This window comes from Chelmon rostratus, chromosome 3, assembly GCF_017976325.1.
Source record: "Chelmon rostratus isolate fCheRos1 chromosome 3, fCheRos1.pri, whole genome shotgun sequence".
In the NCBI taxonomy this organism is placed as follows: Eukaryota; Metazoa; Chordata; class Actinopteri; order Chaetodontiformes; family Chaetodontidae; genus Chelmon; species Chelmon rostratus.
Window position 1 is genome coordinate 18383346 of NC_055660.1, and position 26739 is coordinate 18410084.

Genomic DNA, 26739 nt, shown 5'->3' on the forward strand with positions numbered 1-26739 from the left:
GTCTGCTGGGCCCCGGGCAGCACAGAGCGGGACAGAAACAGACTGAACAAGCTGGTCAGGAGGGCCAGCTCTGTCTGGGCTGCCCACTGGACTCTGTGGAGAAGGTGGGCTGTTGGCCAAGCTAACAGCCATCATGGACAACAACTCTTACCCACTGCACCGGACTGTAGAGGAGCTGAGCAGCTCCTTCAGTGGCCGACTGAGACACCCTCAGTGCAGGAAGGAGCGCTACCGCGGGTCCTTCATTCCCACCGCTGTCAGACTGTACAACTCCAATGTATAGCTATTATGTGCAATAACCTCTATTCTTCTCTGCTTGTAAACATCCAGATACACTACTGCAGGGAAAAGGTCACTTAAACTCTTACAGTTGTTATTTTTTTGCTATTATTTTTGCTTCTTGCTTCATTGTTGCTTATTTACACCTTGTTCTTGTTCTTCCTATTGTTTTTATTTGTACCCTGAGTGAATAAAGTCTAATCTTATCTAATCTAACCTTAATATGAAGCTTCCAAGAAATAATAAAAGGGGAAAAGGTTTTCATTTCATGGTGATTCATACAGCATTTGTTCTTGCAGGTGACCAACATAAAGACAGGCAAAACTAATTGCCGCTTTAGTGCCTACTGCAGAGCCAGAGGTACCGTATGCCATCAAAAAAGAGGCAGTTTCTCGTAAGAGCAAAAGAGGCTGAATTAACAAAGAAGGTGGTGAAGGGAGTGTTTAAAAAATCTTACATTAAGTCTAAGCCTTGCTGGTGGTCAGTACAGTATTTATGTATACTTATAATACTTGTACTTATCCAGGTGTTCGAACATATCCCTACATCCCGTCGTCTAATTCACAAATTGATTATGGATTATTGCTAATTATTGAATATAATCGAGCCTTGAAAAGGAAGTTAAATGCGACCCAGATGGGACTCGAACCCACAATCCCCAGCTCCGGAGGCTGATGCCTTATCCATTAGGCCACTGGGTCATTACGTAGTCCAAAGGGGAAAACAACCTTCATGAAAAACAAAATATGCACGAAAAATGAGCTATTGGGTCTGTGTTTAACCATGAAAGATAATGTTACACATTATTAAATGAGGAAAATGTCTCCCATAGTACCATAGGTATTTCAGACATCGCCGCAATTGTCTTCAATGAGCTCCAGTCCGACCAAGGAAATGTGGCAGCTTTATCTCGCGATACTGTCAGTGGTTGCCTTTGACAACGGCCTTGTAGAGTGAAGCGTTTTTTATTAACCGTGGCAACTGGGCAGTGCTTGTAGACCAATTTACCAATCGCAAATCAGCGAAACAGGGCGGTATGGCCATGACGTCAGGTGTATTGAAAAAAAAAAACAAAAAAGAAATCACCAGTGAGCTAGGGTAAGTACGTCGCACATGGTCTTTCGCCAAGTGTAAATTTTTAAAGAAATTTGTCATTACTATAATCGTTGAAGTTGTTGATTCTGCGTATAATATGAGTGTATAGTCTTTGCTGCTATGAATTCCGGCGGGTTTTGTGTTGGTTTACCAGACAGACTCCGTGTGCGATGGGCCACATGGTGTTAGATAACCAGCTTGGCTTCAAAAACGAGCGACCAGTTAACCGCTAGCAAGCTAATTCGCCGTTTGCTAGCTAGCTAAGGTACAGTGAGAACGAAAGTAGCCGTTGGTACAACCGTTCAGTTAACGTTGTACTGTCACCTTTCGACAGAGACTGTACCGTCGGTGGAATGGCTTGTCTTTCTCAACAGTCAGGAATGTCAGCTGCCAACGACTGCGGAGATCGGCTCAACCAGTTCAAAAACAAAGGGAAAGATGCCAATGTAAGCTCTGGCAGTAATAGCTAGCATTAGAACATGTCTTATGTAACGTAGCTAATCCCAAAATATATAAGGCTGTCTGATTTTTTGTCTTTTTTTTTTTATATTGGTATCGATTTTTAAAGGAGCTAAGGCGCAGGAGAGCGGAAGTCAATGTGGAGCTCCGTAAGGCAAAGAAAGACGATCAGATCCTCAAGAGGAGAAATGTCCAGACCCTTATAGAAGAGCCAACCTCTCCTCTCCAAGAGAAAGATCCCAACACACAGGTAGACAGCAGCTGATGAGTTTTGGGTCAGATCTACTGCCCCTTTCACACACAAATGTTGGCTACTTGGTTTGCCTGGGGACAGTAAACAGGACGCATCTGGAAGAAATACAACTATTTTCCATGTCTGAAACATTTGATTGTATAAGTTAGTTGGCTACGAATTAGCTATGACAGCCTCCATGCCAAAGCCTGACAACCCTAACTGAAAACTTCAAGTCCAGTTAAATCTTAAAAAGCTGCCAGCCAGCATTGTAGGTACTATGGTCAAACCAAAGAGTCACTGTCAATGTTATTTGTTACCATCTCATGAAGGCTTTGGAGTTGCATCATGTACTTGATAGTTTCAGTCACAAAATAATAGGTCAAGACTGTGTGCCTTTCTTCTTTTGTTTTACAATTGACAATTGCATTGTCCTGATCCTTTAGCCCTGACCCAAACATATTCAAGGCATGTTCCAGGGAATGTTGAGGGTTATTTTTAACTGCTGTTTGACCCAGGTTGCTGGGCAGATATGTAATCCTCTTTTGTTTCTGTTGCCACAGCCTCCTCAGCACTGGTCTGTGGAGGAGATTGTAGGAGGTGTAAACAGCCAGAATCTAGATCATCAGCTACAGGCCACACAGGCAGCCAGGTAAAATAATTTTAAAAGCACTTGACCCAAAATTTTTGATGTGCTAATGTACCGTACTTGTTCCCATCCTTGTTACTGTGACATTTTTTGGAGACACACAGTCCAAATGACCAAAGACATGGTAGACACGATATCCCCTGTATTGTCAGTTGAAGTTACTTACCCTTGCTTAACTCCTCAACCGTGCTTTTTCCTGATGTACAGGAGGCTCCTCTCCAGAGAAAAGCACCCACCTAATGACACCATTATTGCTGCCGGCCTCATCGAAAGGTTTGTTAGTTTTCTGGCATTGTCCGAGTGCCCCCCCATCCAGTTTGAGGCAGCTTGGGCCCTGACCAACATCGCCTCAGGAACCTCAGTCCAGACCACTGCTGTAGTGGAAAGAGGGGCCATCCCAGCCTTCATCAACCTGGTCACATCACCCCACCCGCACATTAGCGAGCAGGCCATTTGGGCCTTGGGCAACATCGCAGGTATTGTACACTGACAACACTCAAAATCTGTCTGGGTTTGATTCACTCGTTTTACTTCTATTGCACCATTACTACATCCTGCGTTATGTTGTTCACTTTATTTACCTCAATAGTTGTGATGTGAGGATTTGTTGTTGATGTTGTTGTTGTTGTTGTTGCTGTGTGTGACTATGCTTCATTTGTTTTGTCTGGAGATGTTGTTCTAGGCTGTCTGCATTATTGAGGGCTTAAATAAATGTAACAGGTTCCTGAAACTCTAAAGTGTATTGTTGAATCCGTTCTCCAAAGGTGATTAATGCAAGATGAAGAGGAAACCACAGTCTATCATAGTGTCAGCACTTATTCTTTTGTTTTCTCTGTCATTAACGAATAGATCAAAGTGGAAAAACAGTGTGGGGTTAGCTCTAAATGTGCTCTAAAATGCTCAATCATATGATGTATATTTCGTGTTAATAACCCAAAGTTTTTAATTGTTGGACTGTTCTGTGATTGCGTTGCTGAAAAAAGATAAATGTAAATGTCTTGTCCCCCACAAATTTAGGTGATGGATCCAACCACAGAGACCTAGTGATCAAACATGGTGGTCTCCAGCCACTCCTAGCTTTGCTGGCAGCTCCTGACCTGTCTGTATTTCCTGTAAGTTTCATCAAACATTATTGCACAGCTGCTTTTGAGGGACATTTTCATTTTGCATGGCACAACAGCCCTGTTGAGACCTAGTATGTTCCAGATATCGAGATCCACACTGTCTAGGTGCAGTTGAGACAGATGTCCACACTTGGCATCAAAATGACTTTTATGGTATTGGAATTGACTAGACTATCTTTTAGTCTGGTGAGTAGCATGCATGTGTCTGTGGAGATATGAGTCCCCTGCCACATTAGAATCATATCCCAGTTCATGCTATTTTTTCTTGTTGAAAAGTTAATGTACAGTAAAAAAGCCTTTTTCATACAGCAGAGAGATCTGTAATTTGATTTTGCTTATGTGCCTTAGAAATGTCATTCAGTGAAACTCTCAAGTCTTGTCAGTATCACAGTATATGTTACTGTAATTGTCATGTTATGACATTTTGATCTTCTAAAATAACACTTGACTTTTAACCCACCATACCAGTCTGGCTACCTGCGTAACCTCACCTGGACACTGTCCAACCTGTGTCGGAACAAGAACCCAGCACCACCTTTAACCGCAGTACAGCAGCTACTTCCAGCCCTGGTGCGCCTCCTACACCACGACGATAGGGAGGTTCTGGCTGACACCTGTTGGGCTGTGTCCTACCTGACTGATGGCACCAATGAGAGGATAGGGGTGGTGGTGCAGGCTGGCCTGGTGCCCCGCCTTGTTCAGCTGCTAGCCTGTGGGGAGCTCTCTATTGTGGTATGTGGTGTTGAGTTTGCGTAAATCAAAAGTTAATTGTATTTGTCACATTGGAAACAGCAGCTACTGCACTGTCTGCAGTTCTCATATTCAGTTAGTACAACATAAAGATTAAAATGAATTATCAAATGAGATGCCTTCATCGATTCTAAATCACCATTATCTGTCCTACATATTATTTAATCGTGAATACTACAGTTAATTGACTAAATCTCCTTCAATTCCCAGACTCCAGCCCTGCGGTCACTTGGCAACATTGTGACTGGGACAGATGAGCAGACCCAGTGTGTGCTGAATGCAGGTGCCCTGGTGATGTTCTCCAACCTGCTGCGACACCACAAGCCCAATATCCAGAAAGAGGCAGCCTGGACAGTGTCCAATATCACTGCTGGCAAGGACTCCCAGATCCAGGAGGTTATCAACGCAGGCCTGGTGCCCATCCTTGTGGAGGTCCTCCAACAGGTCAGAATGCAAGAGCATACAGAAAGTATAGCTGGCTCGTTACAATAATCCAAATTAGATTTAATAATTCATAATAAGTCAAGTTATATTTTATTTATATATTATGCAGCAACAGAGCAGCACCTGGGCTTTGACTCCTGTTGTGAGACCAGTGTCGTGGAGTATTCCAAATATGTAACGTAGATATATACTATTGCACTGCCACCGTTGCTATTGCTATAGTTGTATGACCATGCGGAGGATGTCTGCTGTACATACACATTTCACTGTGTTACGCACAGAATCATAAACTTGTCCAATAAATTCACATATTAGATAATAAGATCATTTATACTTATATATGATTGATTGTTTTTTCTTTTCGTCTGCTACTTGTACTTAACAACTCCCACTATTTAGTCATGACAATTGGCCTTTCTGTAATTTAACATAATCTGACCAGTACAGTCACATAGTATTTCCCAACTTCTCTCTGACCAGCTGTGCATTATGCATTGTGTTCTTGTTTTATTAACAAATAAAAATTATATTTTGAGGCACTAATTTGGGATGATTTGATTTTTATTCATGAAGGCTCATTTACTTTGTCTTTAGTATCTCAACTATGTCTATAAATGTTTCTCTGTCTTAAAACATCAGATGTCTTTTCTGTTTAGGGAGACTACAAGACCCAGAAGGAGGCAGTGTGGGCTGTCACCAATTATACCAGTGGTGGAACTGTGACGCAAGTGGCTTACCTGGTCCATTGCAATGTGCTGCCACCTCTGCTAAACCTGTTGACAGCCAAAGACAGCAAATTCATCTTGGTCATCCTGGATGCAGTCTGCAATATTTTACAGGTATGCTTGTACGGCCCGGTTGCTGTCTTTGCAATGGAGTTGCTCATAGCAAGTTTGTCTTTATAATGCAATCAAAATGCAACAACTAACACTCTGTGCCATGTGTCAAGTAGATTTTAACTGCAACTTGTCTGACATTGCAAGTGACCTCTGAGGCTTACCGTAGAGCTCTATCTAGATCTGTTCATCTCACTGCAGGGAAGAAAATAATTTTAACACATTTAAGGTTAGTTAGTCTTTAACTGTACCCTTCCAGGCTCTTCTTGCAGCAGACATTTGTTTTTGGTCCCATGGAAATTAACACTGCTTTTGATACTGTGGGTTTCTGAGATCAGGAAACATGGAGATTTGCAGAATTAAAGCTCAGTCACATTATAGATTGAATGAAGCAGATAGATTCTTGACGGTCACAGATTAAAAAGAGTGGTCACAGGTTCATCTCTTGGCAAGGGAACTATTCAAGATTTTTCTTCCTTTTTCCACAGATGGCATACAAGACTGGTGATATTGAGAAACTCTGTCTAATGATTGAGGAGTGTGGTGGTTTGGAAAAGATTGAGGCTCTGCAGTCCCATGACAACGAAGCTGTCTACAAGTCCTCTTTCAACATCATAGACAGATTCTTCTCTGAAGAGGTAAGTGTGACTGATAACAGTGGTCCCTTCAGACTAGCTGTGCGGAAATCACAGCTAGATTTGGATAGATCAGTCCAGTAGGTGAAAGTGGACTATCCCGAGTTGGAGAATGGCTCAGATAATGACGACAATCATCATCAACCAATGTTGACAACACCTATAGAGATTTATTGTATATGAATGCGCCTTGAATTTGAAATTCTCAGTATTCACTGTGCCTTATTCAAAATGTGTGTATGTGCTGAACTTTGCAAGGACTTTGTGAAGGCCTATCACTCAGTGTGACTGGATAGTTTGTTACAGTTGTAAAACTAATGACTTCCTTAACCGGTTCAAGCTCAACACAAATATGGAGCGAATTACAAGACTGCCAGAAGAAGTACAACTACACTGTTGATTATATGATTCATTGACCAGCAGTCTTGGCAGAGGCAGCAGAGTGGAAGAAGTTACTTGTGCGATTACTCCTCACTACTTACTTCTGCCAAAGAATAAATGTGGGGTGTGGTGCAACACAGACAGTAGTCGGAGCTTGATGTCTTCAAGCTCAGACTACTGTCCTACAGAGCTGATTTTAATGTTTAGTAGAAGTTTTGCTTTTCCTGGTCAAATCGCTGACTGAAGGCTTTCAAAATAAAACATAATTTTGCTTACATGGTCTACCTTTAATGTTACTTGGTTTACAACAGACCCTTTCTTAGCTGACAGAAATTGTTTTAGTCAGCAGAATCTTAATCCATGTCCATGAAACCATTCCGAAAACATGATGGTCAATCCTCTGATGTTTCTCTCCTCCTGTCCCTCTGGTCTTACAGAATGGCGATGATAAGACTGTGCTTCCCGATACCACTGCAGAGTGCTATACCTTCCAGATTCCTGAAGATCAAAGCACTTTCCAGTTTTAATATGTCCAGCTTGCTCTTTGTAACATGGAAAAAAAAGGCATTTTTTACCTTGTTGATATTTTTGTATTTTTGTAGACATTTCAACCTTGTTCATAACAGTACAATGACAAAATATCCCTGTTTTAAAAGAAATATATGTAAATAAATAGCATTCATGAAAACGTTTTGGCGTAGGGAGTGTTTTAGATCTATGCAGGCTGTGAAGAGAGAAACTGCCTTGATTTTCTTTGGTGAAAGGTCTGAAGAGGTGTGTAGTGAGTGAGTTCTTAAAGGAAATGGGGAGCGGGAGGTGATTCTGAATCCCTGCCGCCACTAGGTGACACTGTGCTTATACTATACTTGTGAGCCTACACGTTATAAGGGACCTTGTTGTGTCTACAGTACATTGTAAACTGTTTTATGAATGAAGTCTGTCGCAGTGCAATCACTGTATATTATAGTGACTATATGGCCATGCTAGGTCACGAGGGTGCAGAAAGGAGCAGAACCAGACACAAAGACTTCATGTCTAAGTCATTTCCATTTTCATCTGCAACTACAGTATCTACCATCAGGAAAAAGCCTTACTATGCTTATTGGTTGAATATGGCAGACCTTAAGTATAAAGTATAAATATAAAATAATTTATGGTAGTTTAATGTGTGATCATGTATGCATTTCGCGTTTGAAGATATTTATAATAAGACGCAGCTCGCTTTTTCGTTTAATAAATGAGCCCTCCAAAGGCTTTGATGCTCATCTCTGCTATTACTCCGCTCCGAACTGTTACCGATTAGTATCAATCACGTTTAGATACTCAATATTGATGTGTTTTGACTAGAAACTGAAACCACTCAATTATGTTTAGGCTAACCATTCACAGAAATTCTTTCGCCCGTTCGTGTCGGAATAAACTGCACGAAATTGTCCAGATTAAGGCCGGATACAGACGATTTTAAATTCAAAATAAAATCACCGGAGCATCACTGATCAAGCAATCCAAAGGTCTACAATCGTAGAAAGGTGGTCGCCTTCGGTGTGTTTAAAAAACGTTGATTTTTCATCGTTTAAGCTGAATAGTGACAAATGTGGCACAAACTTGCTTCTCGTTTGTTGTTGGTAGTTCATAATAAGAAAATCTAAGATGTTGTTTGATAGTGCTTTTATTTTGAACGATTGTACCGGATGTGCTCTTTCTCTCCCCTGGCTGTCCGCCTGCAGTAGCAGTCTTAACCATCATCACGATCAACTTCAGTTAAAGCACGGGCAGAATAGACGTCTGCCCGAATGGAGAGGAAACACCTCACTTGATTCTCAGGATCCATGGCTCGCGGCGCGAAAGACATTTAGGAATGTTATTTGCATTTTTAACGAAAAAGAGCTAAAGTGATAGTGTTATTCCAGCGATGTGATTATGATACGATTACATTGCATACACAGTCAGCGTGATTTGCTATGGTGACACTACAAGCTAACCCCAAGCTAACAGAGGGATTGTTTTTGGAGATATCTTTTTGAAAAACGCATACGCTGACACATGAATTAGATACTTTTTGTGAATTTTCATCAAGCTGGAACACAAAGGGGAATGTCTAGCCAAGGAGTGCGGAGAAATGGCCCAGTGAAGCTGCGGTTGACAGGTAAGCGAATTTAAACCCCCTCCTGCGCCGCCGAGACATTAGCAAGTTAGCCTGCTAGCCAACCAAGCTAACTAAAATCTAGTGGCTGCCGCTTGGACACTGGCGCAAGTCCATGTGTCTCGCGTGGCATAAAATGTTCAATCCATACTCTGTTGTATGGTATATATATATATATATATATATATACTACCGCGTTTAATTGCTTGACTGTAGCTGAATGTAACTCACGCCAACGCACTAAGCATTGGAATGAGCCTGGCTCGTTAGCAAACATTAGCTGCGACAACAACGCTGTTTATGTTGTATTAACCTAGCTGGCTAACATTACTTTTGGCTGGTTAACGCTTCCGCACCATTACTAATGCCTTTCTTCCAAAGATCGGCTTGCATGAAATATTTACGATTGATACCGCTAACTGTGCTCATGTCCATCGATGCCTATAGTCGTTCAGCGTAATTTTTATGGTTATTTTTAGCAGTTCCTTATCCGTCATTTAAACAGAACTACATCTAATCATTAATCATACTTGTCCTCTTCAGTGTAGACATGTGACAAGTACATTTCAGGGGATAGAGGACACACTGTGTGTGGGCTCATTCATGGGGTTTAGTCAATGTAGAATCACAAAAACATTTTTTTTTTAACAAAAGCCGACATCTTATCACACATTCTGTTGCCATACCGACTGACCTAAATAATGACTTTCGCCGTGTTCAATAAAGAATTACAGTCGAACGACATTTATCAGCTGTATATGGATTTTGAAATAATGCAGCGTTTTCTGGTTTGTTCTGAGAGCTGTGCTCTTGCTTGGAGTGAGATGGCATTTGTGGCATTTTATGTTTAACTTGTGTGAATGGATTTATGGTGAGACCAGACAACTCCATCAGTTTTTTTTGCTCGTAACATCAAATGATAAAGCTGATGGTGTTCTGACTCACAGCAGCATACTGTAACTTTGAATTCCCATGGCACAGCTTTGGCAGGTGATCTAGCATGTTGGGATTTTTGCTAGGGTAAGCTACATCGTGTGAATGAAGTGTCTTCCCATTCAGCAAAGTGTGCTACAAGTGAACAGGTCAATCTACCTCGAAAGGTAGAACAATACATTACAGAGAAATTACTTTCAAAAATCAAACCTACCCAGACATCCTTCATTCTCAACAGCCCTGGATTCCCCCATATGGGGAATGGTTTTAAATGGGCTGCAGTGGTCTTCAGACGGAATCCCAGGAATGTGAAACCTCAGAGGAAATGTGAGTCTTTCCCAGTCATAGACACATCCTCTGTCTGTCCTTCACTAGAGAGAAAGGATAAGGGAAACTCTGTGTGTGTGTGTGTGTGTGTGTGTGTGTGTGTGTGTGTGTGTGTGTGTGTGTGTGTGTGTGTGTGAGTGTGTGTGTGAGTGTGTGAGAGGGGTGAGAGAGGTGAGAGAGAAATTATGTTTCATATGGCAGAGAGCGACCAGAATTTCTGCTCACAGTGATGATCAGTGATATTTAGTCCACATTTAGACTTGTGCATTCATTTAAGCTTTATGTGTGTTTAGTTGTGGCCACATTTGATTTATGTGTCTGAGACCATGTGCATTTAGACCTAACATTGCATACCAGCCCAAGTCCAGTTTTACTCTGTCTGCTCTGTGGTTTCTATCATAGTTTGCAGGTTTTTTTTTTTGTTTGTTTGTTTAGTTTTTTTCCTCCAGAGATAATTAGAATCGGCTAAGCCAAAAGCTGGGATCTAAGGAAGTTAATGGATTTAGAACAGTTGTTGTGCTCCACAGTTGAGAATGTTTTTCCGTTCATCCAACAGTTTATTTGATAAGCAATATGAATAGGCTCATGGGTCAGCAAGCCCCCAGTGTTTAAAACTTGTTGCCCGACTGATAAAATGGAAATTTCTGTTTAAAATCACATTAATTCAAAAAGATTTACCTGTCATTCTTGTTGGTATCATCTCAATGTAGTGGTTATATGCAGCCTGTCGCCACATTGCCATTTCCCAGCCTTCATTCCTGCTGGCCACCATACATTCTTTCTAAGCAGGAGCCAGTCACATCACAGTAAAACAATGGCTCTGTATTAAATAGGATCTTTGCCTCAGAATGCCATTTTAATTTGAATTCTGATACATAATTATGAATTTCAGAAAGTCAGTGTTTTTTCTGGCTTGCCAGTTTTTAGTGGAGTGCTGTACGTTTGACCTCCAACGTTCTCTGATGTCTTTAAGTGGCTACAGGTTTTTGCAAAAGCACTGCCAAGGCTAATCACTGTGCTGTGACCAATGACACGTTTCTGGTCCCAACCGGGCCAAGTTATGCACCCCTGCAGACGCTTTCGCTTTATTTCTTTTCATTTTGATATTTCGCCCGCAAGTCTGCACTTTGTTTTCAATACTCTTTAGATGAAAGTAAAACTCAAAACTCAACAAAAAATGTACAACATTGCTACCACTGATGCAAACTGAAAGTCAGCAAAAGTGAAGCCTTTCCGAGATAGGAGTCACACAGACAGCTCAATTTGAAGTGAGCCGTTTTAGTTTGTCACCCTCACTGGCATCACCTCTTGTCACAGCAGTGGATTAGAATTTACGTAGGGTGGGCTTACACACACTGCAGGATTTTGACAGGAGTCATTGTCAGTTGAGTCATCCCACACTACATTCAATTTCCACCTTCTAGTTTCTTACAAAGACATTTTTAGAGCTCCTCCTCATGTCTAGAACATTTATCTGGGACAGCTGCTCTTGATGGTTAAATTAATAATAAAAATAAACTTCTAGTTTGAGTTTGCTGGTAGGTGGTGTGTCGTTATGTCCCCATAGAGCTTGCTGCCAAGCTTGTAAAAGAGAGCAATCTTGGATTTCATGAGCTGTTATTCCTAACACTGCAGGGAGCCGACAATTGGTGTAGTTCCCCCACCATCTCCTGCACAGTCAGACTTGGTGTATGATTTAGTGAGATTTAACAAGAACAGGGTGTTTTTCCTCACTTTCCTTCACTGGATGGAATCCGGAGTTTTTCAAAGGTAAGCGACATGAAATATACAAGGGGATGAATCGATCTCTCACCCCCTTTTTCAAATATGGCCTCTTGGCTGCACTATGCTGTCACTGCCTCGGCTGTGAGGACGGGAGTCTGTCTATGGGATCCATTTCCTGCATTAGTCTCCAGTTGGCACACAGCAAGCAGGGAACGACTGGAAGAATCATCTCAGGATTCTTCCTGTTCTGTGTGAGCACATGATACTCAGGCAAGTAAGGAAACCCACATGTACATTTTTCATTTACTCTCATGCTTTGTGTGTGCGCGTGCGTCTCTCATTCTAACATTTTGGTAAGCTGGTGCTGGAGCTTATGTGTGCGTTGAAGTGAGGGTTAAAGCCAGCAAGCTGGTGATTAAGATAAAGATCCAGCCTCTGTCCCTGGTCCAGCATTAGCACCGGGGCAGAGTGCATTTTAGGGGAAGTTATCAGGGACCACTGTCTCAGCATTCATTGTCAGCTCTCAGAAAGTACAGCTGTGTGTGTCAGCTTGTTTGTATGAGCAAGTGCATAGTTTGTGTTCTCAAAAGAGAAGACAAACGTACACTTCCACGCGCACGTGTACGCAAACGCACTCATATACACAGTTGAGTTTCCACAGGATGTACTGTCAGCACGCGATGCTGAGCTAAATTTGGACTGTCGGCTTCCTAAAATGAAATGAATGTTGCAAAGAGTGCACTATGGCACTATGAGAATTTTAGGTTATTTTGCCCATATGGGGTTGCTAGATAATTATGCATTATGTAAAAGCTTTGTTCCTGTTAGAGTGTGAGAAGAATTAAAAATTTGTCTGATGAGAGATGTATTTATCCTGTTAAATAATAGATACTTACTTCCTTTTTTAGATGATTTGCTCAACCGAGTAAAGCAGCCAGAAATGAGAGGAATTAAACACAACTATTTGGAAATAATTCTCACTGATAGTTCTCCTGAATTTGGCAGGAATGTTAGATATATTCCTTTATATTTTCCCTACAATTTTGAATCCTAAAACCATTTTCACGAATCACAACCATCTCTGGCTCACTACTTCAGCCTCACCTTGAATAGATTAAATTGGTGGTATGAGGCTATTTCCACTTGCCAGTTTTGCTGGCCTCCCCACATGATTTGAATGAAAGCTGATTACATAGCAATAGTCACATTTAATTAACACATTGTGAGCTGCTGGTAGTGTAGGGACTTGGACTATGCATGTGATGTGGTGTCATTTATTTTGTTACAGCTAAGCGGTTTTATTTCGAAGTGGCTTTCTCAAAGTTTTGACAGTTGAAATGTGGACCAGAGTTATTAATTATGATTCATCAGCACACAATGGACGTGACTCATACAGTGACGTGTTTGTGGTGTTGCTCTCTGTTTTATGTATCCCTGGCACCATCTTAATTTAGGAACAAGTAGTGCTCCGGCATAAAGTGCAGCTTGACCCAGTTATGAGGCAATTAATAGGCACTGCTCAAAATTCCTGATTCGCGCAGAAGTTGCCTCTAACTGTTCTTAAAATTTTCACCAAATTTATCTACATTTTTGCTACCACACACACATTGAGAAACACAGGGTGAAAATGATTGCCTGCACCTGCAACGATGATTTACTAGTGCATTTCAGTATTTCATAGCCTTTCAGTATGCACCTCAAATCTCTACAACACCACATTGAAAAAGTGTGTTGTTTCTTGAGGTCAGTGGGCGATCCGTCTTTGCAGTCCACTGCCTTTTTGAAGTCTGTGGTTCAGTGTTTGTGCTGTTTAAGCCAGTCTGCACAAAAGTATGATGTGTTCATGCCTACGTGCCCATTTCCATACTGCTTACCTCTGGGTTTCCTCTGTCTGGAATCTGACGCTTCCTCTTTGGCTCCTGTTTTTTTTTTTTTTTTCCCAAGCCTGTCCATCAGTGTGATTTCTGAACAAGCAGTGCAGCACAGTGTGTTACTCTTACAGATTTGAAGGGAGAGTGTGTATGTACACACAGATGAGTGTGAGCGAATAGATCTTTTTTCATCTTGTTGAGTGTGTAGGTATACTGTACAGTGGCCTGTGTGTTCTTCAGCTCAGACATTTTAGACTTGATCTGCCAAGACAAGGGAGATGCCCATGTCGAGCAGGCCTCACTGCTGCTGTCAGCCCTTCTGTCATCGTCCCTCACTCTATCTGCTCATCTGATGTTCATAGTTTTATATAAAATAAGTTCATCCTTTATTAATTCCACATCAGGGAAATGTGCAGTGTTAGAGCAGAAGATAGCATAATAGCAAGAAGTATCAATTAAAAAGCAAGATATGCAACCCCTTTTCCAAAAAAGTTGTAAAATGTCAATAGAGATATAATGTGATGATTTGCAGAACACTGAAACCCCATATTTAATTGAAAATGGCATAAAGACAATATGTCAGTTGTTGAAACTAAAAAATTTCATTTTTTGCTTTTGACATTCTCATTTAGAATTTGATGCCAGCAACACATTTCAGAAAAAAGTTTGGACAGGGTCATGTTTACTACTCTGTTGCGTCACCTCTTCTTTCAACACTCTTAACACTCTGTAAGCGTTTGAGAACTGTAATTTGGAAGTGATTGATGTATGACAACTTGTCCTTCAGAAGCCTGGCCTTTTAGGTATTGAAAGCACTGGTTAATTAAAAAAATGGTTTTCACAGTGCTCCCAGCCATTGCCAGGTGAGTGAGGGATCTGTGTGGGAGGTAGATAACAGCACCATCCACCCCAATGCCAGTTTGATAGGGGAACTGTACTGGGTCCATTGATAGTCTCACCAAGGGACTGAGATGGACAAGGACCAGCATCTCCAGGTTCCTCATCAGGTGTGATGTCAGTGCCTCTGACCTGTAGCTGTGGAGGTCCTTGGGGTATGTGGTCTTTGCACTGTTACCATGCAGGAAGTTTTCTACAGCTGTTGCACTCTACGGCTTCTTGCTCGGGTTAAAAAAGCGCTCAACTATGTCGCACAGCTGGTCTACATATGACTTGAGAAGTCTTGAGCTGATGCCATCCGGACCTGCAACCTTTCTCACCTTGCAAATGCAGTGGATGTACAGGGTGGGTGCAAGGTGAATGCTGTGGGAAGGGGTGTGTAGGTTGAGGTGGGACGGTATCCAGGGGTTACAGCAGGGAGGACCGGACAGTGGGAGGGGCAAATGATAATTGTTCACCTTAACCTTTCCTTTCTGACCTGGTCATTGTCACCAGCCTTGATGTTTTAAAGAATAGGAGTGTAGTGAGACGTCAGGATCAAGAGAGACTCCTTTGCACTGACAATATGCAGTGTTTCTGTATTTTAATAGCCTGCATTTAAATACCAAAACACAGATTCCTGTCAGTCTATGCTTGAATCTGTTGCCCTCAGCATCTGAGGCAGAAGTCAGTGCCAAAGTGTAAACCAGTCTTAGTTTGTGGAATTTATAGGAGCCTGTGTGTAAAATGCATACTCTGCGGCAAGCCTAATTGGACTTGTTTATTACCTTTTTTTATTTGCAGTGAATGACTCAGTTGAGTCATCTGGCTGTGGATATTGCACTGAATTATTCTTTTGTATAAATATTCAGTACTCTTGATTATTTTGAAAGAGATGATACTCCTGTTTCTGTGTGTGTCTGAATGTCTGCTTGTCTGCTTGATCTTGCCTCTAGCGCGAGTTTGGGGTCACTGTGTTGTGGTTAGGTTTTGTAGCGCAATACAGATCTCTATACCCAAACTTCCTCTGCCTCTGTTTAGTCTGCATCACTAGCATGCATTTCAATTTACCACACACTACACAGGTTCAGTACAACCATTCGGTGTTCACGGTGGCCACCGTCATCATATGGAGATGTTTGTATTCACTTCGTGATGAATCTGTTCCAGCTGTATTTATCCTTTTTGTTATCAGTATATCTAAAAGGAAAATGTAGGTGACAATGGTTCTAAATACAGCAGACCAGACAAAATGATGTTGCGCATTTTGCTTAATTTGTGGTGAAAACATCAAGTTGTCACTGTACGCGTGGTAATCATAAACAACAAAATGATACATCTTAATGTATCTTCACTTAATATCATGACTCAACTCAAAGCTTAACTTGTGGTCACTGGTGCTATTTTATTATCTACTGAAATTACGAAATGAATGTGGCTTGTTGTTCTTTGTTCTTTTTTTGGAAAGTGAGACCAACTGTTTCTAAATGACAAAGTAGAAGGATGATGAAACACCTAATGTCCCCTTAATTGGGATTTACCTGTTGTGTTTTCATGATACTCTCTGAACTATCTTATCATATCACTGTGGTAACGTATAGGTCCCTACATGTGTGCGTGAGAAAACAGAGTTCCTGTATAAACTGTGCTTATACATGCACTCCTGCTGTATGTCAAGGTCTTCTTGATTGCCAAGTCCTGCACCTTTTGTTCAAGGCATGCAGATAATCAATGAGAGGATGCTTCTGTTTGTTTATTGTTAGGCACTTTTCTTGGGCCACTGTTTTGGCAGCATCTGACTTTGACTGTATGATACTTAAGTTTTAAGTTTTTTAAGCTATCTTGTATTTATCCTCATAGTGAAATTTGTTGATAACCTGTCCTTAATATTAGGAGCAGTGGGCAGCCACTGTGCAGTGCTTGGGGAACAACTTTTAAATAATTAGTGAAGAGTAGTTAAGATCACCTTGTGGTTCAGCACTACTATTGATGGCTGACCTATTTTTCTTCCTTTTCCAATAATGTGCAGACATTGAGCCGTAGTGTTTATCTAGCCTGTTGCTCACCTGCCCAGCAGTAGCAAAAGTACAGCTGTCTGGTTGTTGTGACGATAGCGCACAGACGGCTGTCTTTGCTTTTCATCTCTGAGTAACACGATGTATAATTAACACCAGAGTCTCAGTAAGATAGATGTTGAAGTGTAAGCTAACTTAAATCCACAGATATTTTATCATTGCAGCCCTTGAATCTAAGTATTTATCAAGAGCCCCCCCTTTCCTTACCCTCTTATTTTTAAAATCACTGTATGGAATGAAGTTCTTGGTATGTGTTTTTGTTTTGGAGTTTGGCATTGCTAATGCTGATTTGCGGGGATGTAATTTCGTAACGGGGGTGAAAAGGGAACACAGAGCTGTGGTCATCTCAGTTTCTCCTCTGTGCTCAAATTTTATGCTGTGGGGAAACCCCCAGTTCTCTGGTGCGTTGAATCGTACCATTTCATTTCATTGATACATTTGCTTTCAGTTGACTTGTGGATTTTTCTATTAGGTTTAGCACATTTAACACAACCACAGCTAAGCAGACATAAAGGAGCATTGCTCTGGAGAGATGCTGGCTGTGTGCAGCTGGTCAGTCCTTTATTAACTGAAGATGAATCCTGCTTGATGTCTGATCAAGCCGTAATAGTTTGTTTTGAAAAATGACTGCTAAAAATGACAAATTCAAGCTGGTTTAGCATCCCAAGCACTTTCTTTGTATCTCAACGCAGCTCTGTGTTTTAGGAAGAATTTGGCATATGAGGAGACTGTGACTCAGTACTGAAATCTCACAGGGTGCTGCCAGTCTCATAACTCAGCTTTACTGTCCTCCACTCATGACCTGCATTTTACCATGTAACACACAGGGAGCTTACGTGCTTTCTACAGGACTAAAACCTTTTCTTCATTGAATATTTGGCTGAAAACTGGGCTCAGGGAAAATTCACAAATCGTGCACTGTATTGTATAAAGCATGCATTTATATTATACTATATTGGTTTCTCATATATTATGTCATAATATTTTTTTTTTCCTTGAGATTGCTTTGTACAACTGGTTGTTTCAGTCAATCCTTAGTTTTATCTGCTTTTCAAATTACTTTTGAACTTGGTGGCATCCGTGTACTTCTGAGCAGGAAAATGGAAAGACTGAACACCTCACTCTTGCATAACAGCCTCTGACTGGAGAGGAGGTGGTCTTCAATATGCAGAACACATTAAACTTTCCAAGTGCTTCAGGAGGATTTTCCTGCAGAATGTAGAAATGAAAGAAGAAGAAGAGAACTGTCACCTTTTCTTTTTATGTGCCTTGAGCATCATATTTCTGACAGCCTCTGAGAATTATGAGGGGAGGCAAAAACTTGACTCTTAAAAATTTAATTTGGAACATATGAAGAGGCAGGTAATCGGTCTACAAATGTGTTTTTCTACTGCGTCGCTCTCGATCTACTGTGTCGCTCTCGCTCTTTACTGCATCCTGCCTATCCGCCTTGCTTTCACTGCTTGAACTCTCTGTCTCCCCACTACAGCCTTTCATGTGTCTCTGCATCCTGCATTTCTCTCATCAGTCTTTTACTCTCTCTTTTCGTTCTTGAACAGGATGTCCCTCATCTCTCTGTCATTTCTCTGTCTTCCTTCCTCTCCCTCACTCACCCCCGGATCTAGTCCAGACAGCTGACAGACGACTCCGCCGTTGTGGCTCCAGCTTGGTGTTTTTTTTTTTGTCTTTATCTGTTCTCAACTTGTAATGTGCACACATGCGTGCACACATGCATACACACACGTACACTCAAACTTCCTGTACCGGTCCCTCAACAGAGTACTGTACTTAGTGTATGTCAGAGTTTGTTTGAGGACCCTGAGGAGTTTTTGAGGGAATTCCAGGGACCCTGAGCAAAAGTAGTACATTTGTTCTGCTTTTATTTCCTAGAAAACAAGAATGCATAAAAATATTTACACTGTATGCCATTTTAATCACTATGGCCCTTTTCAGTGTTGATAGTTAAACAATTTAATCCAACATCATGGAGAACATTATACTAAATCAACAAAAGTGATTATGTACAGTATTTTAAATCAGAAATCTTTGACAAATCCTAAACAACTAAAACATGTCCAAGAATGCAAGTAATGCTATTTAAAGGATGTTGTTATAGTCTCATGCTAGGCCTCAGCCCCCATAAGAGACTGTGTTGCCTTCAACATCAGTAGAGCAATATTAGTGCAAGCGTGTTACAGTTGATGAAAACTGAAACTAGAAGAAACAGCAACAGAAATAATAATAATAAAACTGAAACAAAACTAAATCGATGTTTATATTATATACACACACATTCTTTCTTTTTTTTGCTTTCATTATCAGCCTAAACATTTTTCTCTTCATGCCCAGAAAATGAAAACTGTCTGTACAACGTACAAAGAAACACCATAGATCTACCACTGTTGCCAGGCTAGAGTTGTAAATATTAACTAGTTTCTGCCTGTGAATAAAGAAAAGTCTTTTCTCTTTTCAGTGGTAGGTTTTTTTTTTTTTTAACCCAGCGGAAGCAGGAAGGCAGGTTAGACTTAAAGGATCACACTTTCCTCCCCCTCACTGTTCTCCTGCTACTGTTTTTGCGGTCAGACTGCCCACCAGTGTGTGTGTGTCTGTGTGTGTCTGTGTGTGTCTGTGTGTGTCTGTGTGTGTCTGTGTGTGTCTGGTAGACCACTCAACATGTCTTACTGTATGAACATGCAAACATACACACACACTCACACACACTGCCACTCAAATTGCATTCCCGATCTTTCTCTGAGTCTGTGTTTTCAGTTTCAATGTGGGAGAGAGACGGTCAGAGGATGTGAGTGATGCAGTGTTTTTTTTATTGTAGAGATGAGGATCAAGTAGCTCGTACGGCGCCGGTTTGCCACACCATCCCACTCCTCTCTTAATATAAGCACAGTAACAGCAGGATTTCCAACCTGTTTACAGAGGTCCAGAAGTAAAGAAACACGATCCCTCTATTCTCACTACGATGCATTAACTATGACGGATCTGACCCCTCATTCACCAACAGTGTTTATTTCATGATGCTGTTGTTGAATAAGGGACTTGCAGATTGTTTTTTGGATTGAAGCTAAGTGCTGCCATGCTTATTAGACAATTAATAAATATATACTGAGGAACTACATTTTTAGACCACTTTGGAGGAGGCTGTTTTTCATATCAGTGATTGTCAGAGATTTTTTTTTTTTTTTAAATCCAGCCGTTAAATGACAGATTAATTATCTGAATCTGTTTTTCAACATAGGTATAAAACCAATAAAACCAACAGCCCATAGTATTTTCTTGAAACCCGATGACCACAGGGGTAGAGCTCATGAAGAAAAGCTGAATGGTGGTCAGTGTCAGGTTATTCCTGTCTGGTGTGCTTCTGGGCGGCACATCACCTCTCTGCACCCCCAGGCAACGAAGAGATCTTGACTCCTCCTACAGACTCTGCCAGGCTCAGCTGAGTTTATGCGTACCCAGAGCTATGAAGCTACTGAAGTAACCTCTCTACATGTAATTCATACTCAGAGTGACAGGAAACATGGCAGGCACTGCTCCATCTCTCTCTTTCTCTCTTTTGCCCTTTGTCGCTGCACTGTCTTCCTCTTTTACCTCCATCTTCACAGTAGGTGTCATACTCTCTTGGTTCTGTCTCTCACATCTGATCACTTGCCTCTGAGCTTGCTTCTCAGGCCCTGTTCTTCTGTCAACAGGAAAGTGAGTAGAATAACACAAATACTGTGATAATGTGAGGTGCAACTGGCATTAACTGTATGTTAGACATATGTAAGACATAGACACATTTCAGTAACTCTTCCCAAGCGGCTGTGCCATATTGTCAGTGGATAGTGGGCCTGATGGTGACTTGTGGTTTATGGGCAGTCATATGCCCTCATGTAGTAGAGAAGTTTAAAGATCTGTTTGAGACAGCAGACTACTACTGATTCACCATCTTTTCACAACAGTCTAACTCGCATATATGCCAGTTTCGAACTGCATCAGTTTGAGCCTGAAACAGATGCAACAACAGTTTGTTCAGACCATTGGCTGTCCCTTGTTTTTCTCAGGTTTGCAGTTATTGGGCGCAGAGATGTGCGACTGGCACATCTCTGCCTCCCTCCATCACCCCCACTTATCTTAATCACCCTTTCTTTTACTTTTTCCTCCTTGATTTCCATATCATTTCCATATCATATCTCAGCCTTCTTCCTCTGTTTTATTTGTCCCTATTCTCTCTTTCATCTCTACAGTTCTCTTCTTTTATTGCTCTTTTTTCCTCCTCCTGGTGCTCTCTGGATCCCCACCCCAACCTCTGAATACTGTTTTCCACTTCATAGTCATACTCATCATCTTCCTCTGCCTCTGTCTGTCTCTCATCCCCTCATTTCTAAGGGCTAGTATACCATACATTGACAGTTTGTAAATGAACCCTTGCATCCATATGGGAACACATAGCACCCAATACACAGTCACTGTATTTTGAGCTGTTACACAGCCTGTGTAGAGAGTTGGCTTGATTAGTATAGGAGTTTTCAATTAGGTAATTCAATTCAGTCATTTGATTGAAGTTGAACCAACATGTAATTAATACAGTGTATTGCTGAACAGCATAAGACAAGTTACATGAGCCTGTTGCCTGAAAACTGTATTTTGAATTTTAAATTTTGTCCCAAGATTGACCAAATGTTTGAATTTGGATTGAAAAGTGACAGCACCAATCCGTTCCGTCTTATATTAGTGAGACAGATGACTGAAAAAGGCATCTGAAATGTCCCCTGTTTTGACACAATGCTTGTGTACCTGATGAGTCATATGGGAATGACTTTCCTGTGGTATACTGTTACACCCCACTGTATTTATATCAAACTTTGATCTGAATGCTTCCTCTATGCGCATCCCATTTATTTTGTGACTCAGTCTTAAGATGGCTTGACTCCCTCCGGCTTATTTCCTCCCCCTTAATTCTTTCATTCCTTTATCCCTCCCTCCATCCTTTTCTCACTGCTTCATGTAACCTCTCTTCCTTGGCTTTGCACCATCCAGGCTCTCCATCATTATGTGGCAGCTTACCTCCACCTAAAAACTCATTTAGCTTCTTTCCAAATGTCAGTCTCCCTACACATCACTTCTTATTAATGTCTGGCCATTTCTGTTAATTGTTTGACAGACAGAGAGCTTTTTGGTAAATGAGCTAATGGCAAAGGTTGGCCTTGTTTCCTAAAAAGCATTTTTCAGTTGACTTTCAATGCAAAATTGGGAATCCTGTTTTTTCATATGTGTCACTTAAGCTCTAATACCTACATTTGATTTGATGGTGTCATTGTTGCTCAGTTCTAATAGTAATGTGATCCCAGACCCCATTTATGGAGGCATTTATACTAAACCAAAATAATCAACAGAAATTGTCCCTTGTACTCATGTTGATAGATAGATTTAGATATTGCAGAACATGAAATGAATACAACACAGCTCCACACATTTAAAAAGGCTGGAATTTAGTTAGATGGCAGGCAAATGTCAGCCAACAAGACTTGAACAATCCACTTCAAAAGGTTTTGAGACATCCTCCTAATAATAATACGACCATGGTGATTTCAGTGCAGCCTTGTAAGTCAATTTGACAAATGATAAATATCCCATCTGCACAGCAGACATTTCCAAACTGTATTCTGGTCTAATTTGCTCATTCTTGTATCTCTCTTCTCTCCTCTGTCATCTCCTCTTATCTCTTTCCGCCATCCCTGCTACTCTTCCCTTTGCGTTTCCACTGTTGCCAGAATGTCATCACTGTCAAAATTCCCTCATCCAAATCAACTTCTCCCCTTTCCTTCCCTCCCTCTGCTCTCCCCTATTCCTCTCCCTTTCTCCCCCTCTACTGTCTGCATTCCACAGATTTGTGACTCTAGATAGACCCCTCTCCTCCCCTCCTGACATTCCTCCCTCGCTCCTTCTCCATTCCACCGTAGATTCCTGCCTCCAGATGAACATTTTGTCTTTACCTTCTCACCCCTCTCCGACCCAACCCTCCTCCTCTGTGCAGTGACTAGGTTCCACTCCAGATTCCTGACTCCAGATTGTTGGCGTCTCCTAGGGGAGCAGAGGGGAGGGGAAGGAGGAGGGGGAGTTGTCAGCTGTAGACTGCTGGCCTCTCAAATGAATGACATAATTGGCATCCGAAGCATTCACTGGGCTGCAGAAAGGGTGGGAGGTTGGGAAATCGAGGAATGGCTTTCCAGAGGAAGTTCAGTGTAGATTAGATACCCAGTTTGGCAACATTGCCCAATTTTAGATACTCATAAATGCTAATTCATACCACAGCATCATTATTTTTTCCAGCGTGTATCTGCTGTGCTAACATAAAGTTGGTCACGTACACACAGTGTACTTTTGCTTGACATTTTGCCAACATGTATTCTCTCTAAGTTCTACTGAGTGAGCGAGCCCGCCAGGGAGGCGTGAGGACGGGAAGAGGAAGTGTTTTGTTTAACCGTTGAACAATGCTGTGAATGAGACAGCATGGGGCTGTAGCAAGAGTCAACAGGGGAAAAGGCGAAGGATGTGGGCCTTCCCTTTTAAATCTGAATGACTGTCTAATTACTCAGTGGGTGTGTTCGGAGCATTTTTTTTTTTTATTTTTTCTATAAATGTATGTTGTGTGGTTTTATCCTTGTTTTAGGGCCGTGTGGAAACCATTGTAATTTTACCAGATTCCGTTTTATTTTTTCCCAAATTCTGTGTTTTCCAAGAGTTGAGGTTATTAAGCTAAACATTTTTTCTGAGTTCTGTGTTTTATAATTTCAGCACAATTTGTCATCAGAAAGGGTGTTTTATCATGTGGTCGGATGAATAAAATCTCAACAGTTCAATAAGAAAATCTTAAAAAATGTAATGACTATCAATGAATTTAATTTAGCACAACAGTTTTGATATCTGCAGGACAGCCTCCATATGCAGCTTGAACACACCAGGTAAACGGATCTGACGTTTGCGCGAACGCTCCTCCTTGTTTAAGATTCTTGACTAGAACTGGATGTAGCTTTTTCAATGTTTTCAACAGATTATCTGACTGTCGCATATTGTCCCAAAGTCTTTGATGAAATCAGGCCTTGCATCTCTTCTCTCTCTCTCTATCTCTCTCTCTGATAGAGGTAGGGGGGTTTCCACATCATGGAAATCATAGGGCCCTATATATAGATAAAAGAGATTTAAAGAAATGTAAGAGCTGACTTGCATGTGGTAAAATGTGTGTGCAAAGGTAAGAGCAATCAAATTCTGGTTTTTGCCTAATGCACAGTAACCTAGATTTTGGAAGACTAGCAATGTTCTTTCAGTGTGTGACGTTCTCCACCTAATATTAATCTTCCCACTTTGATGATCTTTTGGTACAATTTTCTGTCAGTGAAGCTACCTGAGGCCTAAGAAAATGTTATCATAAATGCATATTTGTGGATATGCATGTAGTTTTTAGGTCATTGCACGCCTCAAGGATGCAGTCGGCCCCAATGAAAGATTCATGCTCATGATCAACTTCTTGGTAGAGAGCCACATCTCTCATGGTCACCCTGTTGACACAGTGGGGTTGTTTGGCTTCACACATTCTATCACAGAGAAATTTCAAATGAGCTTGTTAATAATCAAGCTTAACACCGCACTATTAACTGTTAAAGATGCCTCTAAGGCTCATAACATTCATTTGACATTTTCCCTACTTTGCTTAGGTTGCATTTAATTGAGCTCCACCTTATTATGTTCCAGTGTCTTTTTCTCATTGAACCTTTCTGTTTGCTACTGTCTTGTGTTTTGTCACATATGGGTTAAACCTTGTTATATGTCTGTCAGAGAGACTGTCTGAAATGAAGCGGATGTTCTGCGAAACAATATTTGAAGTACTATAAAAACAGAAGTCTTTTTTCAGTCTGAAAGATGTTGCCCTGGGGGGGTTTCAGCTGTGGGACTCCAACATTTTTTGGGCTAACTTGACAAGTCACACCCCAGTGTGTTTTTCAGATTTCCTTCAACACAGCCCTCAACCACACTGTTTACCATGCTAATATTTAATAATAGTTCAAATTAATGGGTGTATTGCATTGTCTAATTACAGAATTACAACTTGAAATTGGCAAATGTAAAGTCAGGTCAGTCTCAGTATTAATGAATGCACACAGAAGGATTCACCAAATGTATTTCGGGATTGATATAGTTGACTATCTTCACGTAAATAGTTATCAATTTCTCAATCACAAGAATAGTAAAGCAAATCCACAAATACAAAAATAAGGTTCACAAATGTATTTGATTCACAGAGAAATATTTCGTGTTTTAAATAAATGTAGCACAAATCCACAAATATGTGTTTTGTAAGTATTTTTAAAAATATTGGATTATGTATGTATTTATGTATGTAGCAACATCCAAACATATTTGCATGTTGTTACATATATATTTAAACTGTTGAACTTGCAATTACAAACTGCCTGTCATGTGTGAAATTCACTGCATTTGTGTGCGGCTTTTTTGAGACTCCCCTGCCGTGACTTTTCCTACAGGGAATTATCTGTAGCCAATCATTGTTGCATTTAATGATTCTTTTGTTAAAAAGGTAAAGGAAGCTATTGATAGATTTAGATGGTAGTTCCATGTAAGAGTTTGTGCTTTGAGTCGCTTAATGACACAGTTTAAATCATGACAAATGCAAACATGACTATTGTTTTCAACCTTCTTGGCTGCTGTCTGTTCTGTAAAGCTTCTGTCATAACTTGTCCTTAAATGCCAGCTGCACTAGAACCAGAAGTGCACTAAACTGAAGATGAAATATAAAAATCCTAGGATCACAGCTACTCCAAAATAATGTTCTTCACAACAACAACCAAGCTCAGCAACTAGATGCTGTGGTGGCAAGTCTTGACTGTCCCTTCCCTGTAGTGCTGCTGAAGAATTAATTGAACAAATGGGCCACAAAAGGACTGTACTTGACCATGGAGTCAGCAGTACACAGTCACGTAATTGTCTACTGGAGCTCCTGACAACAAACCCTTTGGTCTAGGACAGAGCAGCCCAGATCTGGGGTTTGACAATGTTAACAGAGGCTGGGGGCATGCTGGTAGTTCAGTGGACTGTACAGTGGAAATGGCACACTGCTATGAACCTGAATACAGCTCATGTCCAGATTCCAGGGAAGAGAAGTTAATCAGCTCATCTATAATGCAGATCTGTTTAATAAAGGACACTTAAAGCTACCACACATCCAAATGGCTTTACCTTGTATGAGATGTGAGATGATCAGTGCTACGACCAGCTCTAATTATGCCCATGACAATATCAACGTACTGTTCAGCCAATTCATGTTTAGTGTCCATATGTCTTATTCAGTGTGAATAATGCCACCAAGAATGATGACTGATTCATACCACTCAGAATTGTTTTCATAAATGTGAGCTGGGACAGCATTTTCAACAGCATTTGTTCTTTCTTTTTATTTTGGGAATTGTGCTGCTCTTATATCTGTTAAGCAGTGCATTAGTCTAAGTTACCTCATCCGTCAAACTGTGATGCAGTTTCCAAAGAGAGCACCCTGTTCGGGTTTGAAGGATTTGAACATCTGACTCATCCCTCCTCCTACCCCTTTTCCCAACGAACAGAGTGAGGCGTTAAGCAACCATTGCAACTGGCAAATTGTAGAGTCCCTTGAGAAAACAAGTGGGAATCCCCCGACACCCCCCTGCCCCTGTCTGTTTACGACCTTTCACCTTTTGACCAGAACTAATGCAAGCCTTCAGCCTGACCTTTGTGTTCAGACAGATGGAGAGGATACAACGCTTTTGCACCTCTAACTGCCTCTCTTTGTGGTCTTAGACACATTGTGCATGTTTTGAAATGAATACCAAGGGACTTGATTTTTTTAATACACAATATAA

The 26739-nt window shown here is 41.0% G+C and overlaps 3 protein-coding genes, 1 non-coding gene and 1 pseudogene across 4 annotated transcripts in view; 3 read left to right on the top strand and 2 right to left on the bottom strand.

The window, feature by feature from the left end:
• LOC121604361 overlaps positions 1-26739 on the bottom strand; it is a 235730-nt pseudogene that overhangs the window by 90628 nt on the left and 118363 nt on the right.
• LOC121604362 (histone H3-like) overlaps positions 1-26739 on the top strand; it is a 610603-nt gene that overhangs the window by 82091 nt on the left and 501773 nt on the right. The window lies entirely within an intron of this gene.
• On the bottom strand, positions 908-980 carry trnar-ccg. Its single transcript has one exon. It is a non-coding gene; the product is annotated as a tRNA-Arg (tRNA).
• On the top strand, positions 1264-7591 carry LOC121604344 (importin subunit alpha-1-like). Its single transcript, XM_041933839.1, has 11 exons — positions 1264-1377; positions 1709-1820; positions 1943-2083; positions 2629-2717; positions 2922-3190; positions 3732-3826; positions 4307-4570; positions 4799-5032; positions 5689-5871; positions 6357-6506; positions 7322-7591. Exons 1-11 carry the CDS (start codon positions 1316-1318, stop codon positions 7409-7411), a joined length of 1689 nt encoding a protein of 562 aa, XP_041789773.1. The 5' UTR covers positions 1264-1315; the 3' UTR covers positions 7412-7591.
• The window catches only part of LOC121604338 (E3 ubiquitin-protein ligase SMURF2-like), a 62332-nt gene continuing 44258 nt past the window's right edge, over positions 8666-26739 (top strand). Inside the window, exon 1 of the mRNA XM_041933832.1 lies at positions 8666-9030. Within this exon, the coding sequence (XP_041789766.1) occupies positions 8979-9030 (52 nt within the window). The 5' untranslated portion in view covers positions 8666-8978. The remainder of the gene's footprint in view (positions 9031-26739) is intronic.